This window comes from Watersipora subatra, chromosome 2 (assembly GCF_963576615.1).
Source record: "Watersipora subatra chromosome 2, tzWatSuba1.1, whole genome shotgun sequence".
Classification (NCBI taxonomy): Eukaryota; Metazoa; Bryozoa; class Gymnolaemata; order Cheilostomatida; family Watersiporidae; genus Watersipora; species Watersipora subatra.
Genome location: NC_088709.1, coordinates 9,888,815 through 9,896,510, shown reverse-complemented (window position 1 = coordinate 9,896,510; position 7,696 = coordinate 9,888,815). Strand labels below are relative to the sequence as shown.

At 34.1% G+C, this 7,696-nt stretch overlaps 1 protein-coding gene across 1 annotated transcript; it reads right to left on the bottom strand.

Annotated features, from left to right (window-relative positions):
• Window positions 1-838: 838 nt before the first annotated feature.
• Window positions 839-4,322, bottom strand: LOC137387845 (cytochrome c oxidase subunit 6A2, mitochondrial-like). The gene is made up of 3 exons (XM_068074358.1): window positions 4,180-4,322; window positions 3,195-3,331; window positions 839-969 (listed from the first exon to the last, which is right to left on the bottom strand). Exons 1-3 carry the CDS (start codon window positions 4,274-4,276, stop codon window positions 871-873), a joined length of 333 nt encoding a protein of 110 aa, XP_067930459.1. The 5' UTR covers window positions 4,277-4,322; the 3' UTR covers window positions 839-870.
• Between the last annotated feature and the right edge of the window lie 3,374 nt (window positions 4,323-7,696).

Below are 7,696 nucleotides of genomic sequence, written 5' to 3'. Positions count from 1 at the left end.
CTTGAGGCAGTTTTATTACTGCATACACAAGGAAGCAGCGTACTTGTCATGTGGTATAAGAGAATTCAATGTCAGGTGTTGATACAGAATTAGGTAAATAAACAACATGGCCATCACAACGAATCAGAGAATTTATTTTTAGATAATTTATCATAAACAACACAGCAAAATAACTGTTTCTACTTTAGCAGAAATCTATAAATGAATCGGCATCCGGATTTCTTCCTTTCACAAGACACTACCATGCTCTGGCACCTGTAAAATACGCGACACACTATGAAAAATTTAGCCATGAAATGCTTGTTTGAATGTGTGGTGGTTTTTATTCAAAACTGCGTGGTAAATCAAATTTAACATGCAGTTTTGAATAAGAATTTGTGTTAATTTTATTCACTTTTTTCTCAGCTCAAACATGAAATAATAAGTAACAACTACTGTTGAAAACATGCAACTATGACAAAGAACTTCCAAATAAAAATATTAAAGTGAAGCGCTGTTTATCAGCAAAGTAACGTATATGTATATATAGGTAAATTGTGTATTCAATCACAGCAACAAACTTGGTAAATATTGTTTTGAGAATGATTGCATTGCGGGCTGTAGCCACAATAACGCTTTATTAATCAACAGCGCGCTATACAAATACCTATATTTACTCATGTATAAGGCGCACCCTTAATTTTGATTGAAAACTGGTACAAAATTTTTCCTGTTATACTCAAATACATATGGTAACCCACCAACTCTGCAACATTACACAATCACAATGGTATCAACATATAATGCAAGAACAATGGTTAACCAGGATGAATGTAGCGACAGTCTAATTAGTAACATATCTGTTTCTTACCTAAAAAATCCAAGAGATGGCTAATGATGTTCAGGGTCCTTCTCATACCCGACTCCAGGCACAGCATTCATGGTAGGGTTGTGGAATATTGTGTGGTTACCATCTCCCCATGGAAATGGCTAAAACACAGTTACGAGACATGAAGGAGGTATGACAGCAGCGAATCCTACGCATTTCATAAAAATGGTTATTAAGCGATACAACTGTATTTTAATCCAAAGTAACATCTTTGTGGAATACTATATAATCGTTTAGTATGTTTGTCTATGAGAAGCGGTACAGACCAATGACAAACTACATATTATCATTATAACTGTGCTGCATACCCCACTATCAACTCAGCAAACTGAAAACCTTGCAATACTAGCATCACTCATGAGTTTTGTTTTTCATTTGGCATGTTTGGGGGCTTATATTGGTCTAGCCCAGGGGTCGGCAACATGCGGCTCTTTCATCCCCTCGCTGCGGCTCCCTCTGACTTCGGAATTTTCTCCTTTTATTACCATATGCCAAGTAATTCATAAAAATATAGAAATTTTATCACTAGATTTTGTAATATAATTTTAAAAATGGTAAGTATGGTGATAAACCAAACATTGTCGCTTGGTAAGCGTCGTTATTTACATTATGTTGTATTATTAGTACCTTATTACATGATTGTCACGTGACTGTAACATAAAAGTACCGAAAGACGTACTAGCAAGACGTACTAGCGGATTCGCGCGGAAGGTCAGATCGCTACGAAATACCTCCTGATATTATGTCAACGAACTGGGTTAATTAAACAATTGGAAATCTAGTAAGGCTGGCCAGCCACTTACATGTAGGTCTGAAATATGTCAACAACACTACTGACAAGCAACAACACTAATACAGGTAGTACACCTTATAACAATTTATGCGCCAATAAAACCACTGAAATTATTTTATTGTTCTTTGCAAAAGTGTAATTTTGTTTTCTCAGCAATTAAATCATTATACATGCCACAACTTTACGTTTTATGATGTAAACATTGTATAAAAACATTAAAAGCTAAACAAAAAAGTTACATGTGGTATTTATTTTTTAATTTGAAATATGAAAGGGGTTTGTGGCTCCCATTGTGTTCTTTTCTGTGGAAAACAGGTCCATATGGCTCTTTGAGTGGAAAAGTTTGCCGACCCCTGGTCTAGCCGATAATCCAAACCTACTAATGGGTTTGGATTATTGGCTAGACCAACAATCCAAACCCATTAGTAGGTTTCAATTATTGGTCTACTGTAAAACCTTTATTTGAACATCATCTTTATTGGAACACCAGCTCTACTAGAATGTCACTATAGAAGGAGGGTTAAAAAATGCAACATCATCGCTTAATTGAACGCCACCTCTATTTGATGGCCACTTTGACATTTGCGGCACATAACAGAAAGTGATCAGTAGAAAAGTGTCCCCAAATAATACTAATATCGACTCATCAATAACAAGTAATTTTTTCGTTGCTGTTGTAGCAATTGCCATGATTTTAGCAATGGTGTACCTGAGAAGATCAACGCTATCATCAGAACTACACTCCAATTCAAAGTTACTGAGGTCTAAATCATATTCATTATTTTCAGATCCATAATGTGGTTTAAAATCTTACATGAAAACCTTAAAAAATTTAGATGAACGATGAGAATTATCTTCAGGAACACCAAATTGATGTACTAGCAGCCATGGTTATGGCATATTTCAACTTTGAAACATTAAAAATATCTTTAAAAATTAAAAACATTATGTCCGTTTTCTCACTTCAAGGCTTTACATTTTTTCTTTAGAAATTGATGCCATCGAAATACTTCATAACAGCACCACGGTAATATTTTATAATCAAAATAGTTCCTTGTTTTTTAACTCAGTCTCATACTTCGAGGTACATGAAAAATAGTTTAGCAAAAATAAGAAGATTGTATAATATAGTTAGATTATACAAACTCTACGCAAAGAGATGTTGTTGTTAGGTTTATACCAACTCCTTAGCTACAGCTTATATATAGTTACATAATCTCTGTTTGCCTGACATCTCCTGGCAGGACACCACATTGAATAGAGCTATCAAAATAATCTAATTATAAATAATCTTATGTAACTAAAAAAGGATCTACAAAAAGTAGCAATGAATTAAAACGCATGCACTAATTTTTAAAATATTCCCAATGATAAATTTCAGCAAACATTTCAAAAAGGTCAGTTTATTCACAGAAAATCCCTAACATGGAAACATGAAAGAGCGCATTCAATAATGACATCGATATAGCATGACAAATTACCGCTGTCGTGTGGTTGCGATAGGATATGAATTTGTAACAGATTTTTACTTACTTTACTTCGGATTCTCAGATGTTCGTACTCTTTATACTCGGGTCTCTCATGATGTGGGACAATGTAAAATGCGTTGTAGTAAGCAGCAACAATTGATGGTGGAACAGCAAATATGGTAAGATATTTCCACATCTTAGCTAAAATGGATAAATGAATCACTTGCACGTATAAACTGATATATAACATAAATTTTACAGCTAAAATGTGTTTGTAATACTGCCATTATGACTATTCACAGGACATTGCTTGCCAACAAACACTCAATTTGGTGTTTTCATGAGGGCGCAAGACTAGTTTCTGGCTTTCAGAAAAGATTGTTAGCAGTGTTTAGTTTTCTGGCAACTTATTGTTGGTTGCTTTTATACAGTAACATGAAAAGGAATGCCAGCTCTTGGCAAATATTGTAAGCATGAGACTGAAAAACTTGCTGCTGGCTCCCTATTGTCATTAGAAAGCAATAAAATCTTACATAACCACTAAGTGAAAAACCGATTTTATGTTCCCAATGTAGGTTCACGATTTTCAGTGAACTTTAAAAAACCGGTATCTTGGTGATTTCCCTAATTAACCACATGAAACTCCATGTTAAACTCGTGCACCCATGCTCTAGATTTAGAACAAAGCCATATATTGTTTTCTATAGTGTAAACACTTGAAGCATACTGAATAGTGGTAAAACGTTCAACGCTAATTACCTAGCACATTGGTATTTTAGTATTTACCCAGAAGCTTCTAATAAAAGCTTATTTGGCAGTAATTCCTATAATTGGAAAAGCCTGATCCAGATCCACTACTTTGGAAATTTTCTCGACTTTGTAAGATGATTCATATAATACAAAACTATATTGTTGCTCCTAACTTGTGCAACTTTTCTTTAATAAAGCAGAACTTTGCAAACCATCTCAACATGTGCGAAACGATATCGCGAAACCACAAAAAAACACGGTTATTATTAAAAACAATAGTAAGCTATTTAATAGTATACCAGATTTGACATGGTCCTCGTGAGTTCCTGCACTACTGTATTGGCGCAGAGAACTCTGAACAGGGGTTCGAACTCGTTGAACGATCCTCGAGGCCATCGCGAAAATCTCTTGAGTACAAGCGATAAGTTCTACACCGGATGTTTTGCCCGTTGGCCGGATAATATATCACGCTCAGACTTTAGTACTGCTACGATGTTATGGAAGGCGCGGCACACATGAAACTACTTTGTCTAAAGTGGCAATACATAGTACTGAACGACAAGACCGGCATGCGTGGGAGAATAAATCCCAACAAATTTTATTGAAGTACAAAATGTGAATTTTGTTGCAAGTCAACCTTTAAGTGAAGCCAAGCCGACTGTTATAAAATTCAAGTTTTCAGAGCTATATGTTCACTCAAGCTTTCGTTGTCGCTTCACTTATTTGCTGTAATACCTAACCAAACCAAATTAGAGATTGCAACTTCACAAACTTCTGGCACATTACATTAGCTTGACATTTTTCTTCAAGAGAAGCACGGACATAATTGAACAAAACAAAGTCTTTTGGCTAGCTGTGCCTCTACAAAAAAAATTTAGGCGTTGCAGTCTGACAACTCATTGGTGAGAATTGTCAAGGGTGCAGTACAACACAGGTCAATTTTTTATGTGACAAGAAATATCTTTAAAAATGTTAGACTTATAACCAGTGTTATACAGCCCCCATTTCATCAGTGCTATTTTTAGGATATTACAAATCTTCTAGAACAATATGTGAATATAATAAGTCACACAAACTGCAGTTTTCAGTCGAATGAAAATTACCTGACTCATAACCCTAATGAACATATTATTTACACCAACGATATACAGCCCCTGATATACAACACCAATGATATACAGGCGCTGTATATCATTGTTTACACTCAGGTTTAGTATAAAACTATATTAACAGAATATCTTGTTGTAAAAAATAACGATACAAACGAGCAAGGCAACAAATTTGCAAATACAGGCATTAATTGATGCTTGACACACTGTTCGTAGATTGGCAGTTTGACAACCAAACAGCTTCTTGGAGACAAAAATAATCTTCTCAAGTAGATTTCTTATGAATTTGTTTAGATATCGTAAGACTTCCATGAACCTGCTAGTCATGTGGTCATGTAGTCATGTGGGGGCTGTATATCATTGTTATAACTTAGGATTGGCAGAGAGATCTGTTAGAGGGAAGAAGTTTATAGCAGATATTTACACTATTATTTATTAAAGATTATGAGTTACGCTATTATTTGAAGATAACCTGTTACCTCCTAAGTAGTCCCTTTGATTATTTGAGTCGCTTAAAAAAAGCATCAGCTCACTCTTTGCAGATTGTTAACGCTGTACATTGTAGCATTGCATAACAAATACTTATCAAATCATTCCAATGATTTAGAAGATGACATGCGATTGGTAGTCAACGAACTTTTATTAATTTTATTGACAAACTCAAAATATGATCTATGCTAAATATTCACTCGTTACAGTGAAACCTTAACCTCTGTTTAAACACTTGCCTCATCATCATGCAGAACAATATTTAATTGTATTTGTATTCATTTAGGTTCAATCTAAAAACATCTACAGTCGACTATTCTTGCCTTCTTCTGTTATTCATTATTACTCTAGCCATATTCTATTACATTTGAGTATCATAGTCAAATCATATCTCCAATCTGCCTGATCATCCATTACATTCCGACTTCCCCAAAAAAACTACTACATCTTATACTAGACACTAACGCTAATGTACATTTTATAACAGTCATACAGAAAGAGCTTCTTTCAATACACATAATTTACTTAACTATGTTTTTTGTCTCATAGTCTACTTTGCTCTGAATGGCAGTGATCGACTATAAATATTGTATATAGTATCGATTATAAAGAATAATATTTTTGTCCAGCATTATTATTATTGTTATTATTATTTTTAACTAAATGGCTCAAGTTTTTGATTAATAATCTAAATTTTGACATAAACTCCTTGCATTGACGAAAGGCCTTCAATTTCGACAAATGGCCGGTTTGCATACATGTATGTGTATTTTAGCAGATAGAATTTTAGTCCAATTACCACAAACCTATTAAAGTAGTTGGGAGGCTTTTTTATTCATTGTTCTATCTGATAAATGTGCGGATATGACTAGCGATCTATATTTTAATTAAAAAAATATAGTATGTATCTACTAAAAGTACAGATAGGCAAAAATCTACTATGATTATATACAAATATTGAAGTTATCTAACTAGCATTAAGCCCGGCGTGTTTCGAGATTTCTTTTACCTATATATATCTAAGTGTTTGTCTTTTCGTTAAACCCCGTGTCCAGTTATTGCGATTAAAACCTAACAATGAAAAATCTGCAAATAACTTATACATATCCCAATGTGTTAATGTATATCTCAATGTGTTAACTTATCTCCCAATGTGTTAATGTATATGTCAATGGGTTCACTTATATCCTAATATCACTACTAAGTTAACTAGAAGTGTTAGACCATGCTTTTTCTTTCAATATACATAATTTACTTGACTATTATCTGTTTTTGTCTCATGGTCTAATTTGCTCTGAACAGCATTTACTGGTGTACATAAAGTTAATATCTATCTACTCTAATATATCCCTTTTTCATATTTATTTTCTACCTAGAGCTCTCCTAATTTGTTTTCTCCTTTCAACTGGTTGTACAGCTGTCAAATTGATGCGTATAAAGAAACCCAATGTATTATGCTTGAGTACAGTATATATTGAATGAATACAAGTAGACTGTTCTTGACAAAACTGGGATATTAATTGAGGACACATTTCCCGCAGGATGATAAAAAACAACATGATGAAATAGGATGTGATACACCACAACTAATGACCATAGTCAACCCACCAAATGACCATAGCTAAACAATGTTAGCTGACATGATGACAACAGCAGTTCTCAGAGCTGGTGACTATGGTGCTTTTATCTTAAACACGTTTGAGCCATTTTAAATTTAGTTACAAAAGCCATTGGATGATGATATTCCTGATTGTTTTGACACCATAGATGTAGTGATCCTTCCATGAGATACTCATAATTGATCAGAAATATTTCATCACATATCCTTACAGTCTGTCAGATTGTGTGCTGTAGGCAGTCTATGAATCAGCATCAAGCAAGGCTGCCAGCCCTGTAAGCTTGTACTTAATCCTAAACTCTGATTGAAATATAAGTGTTCGGTTTACATACACTACACTATCATTTCCCATTTTTCTATTACATACTTCCTAGATATTTTAAGGTTGTGCATTATTTCAGTGACTCTCCGTTGATAGTGATTGTACATGCTTGGGAGACACTTACTATAAAGTTTGACTAAACACTAAAAACACTTTCAAACAGCTGTATGCTAGTTAAGTTAATTACTGTACTTTTTTCAACCACACGTGGATGTGCAAGTTGTAATGAAGAGAGGCACTAATTGTTACACTAACAAATATGTGACATATACCATAAC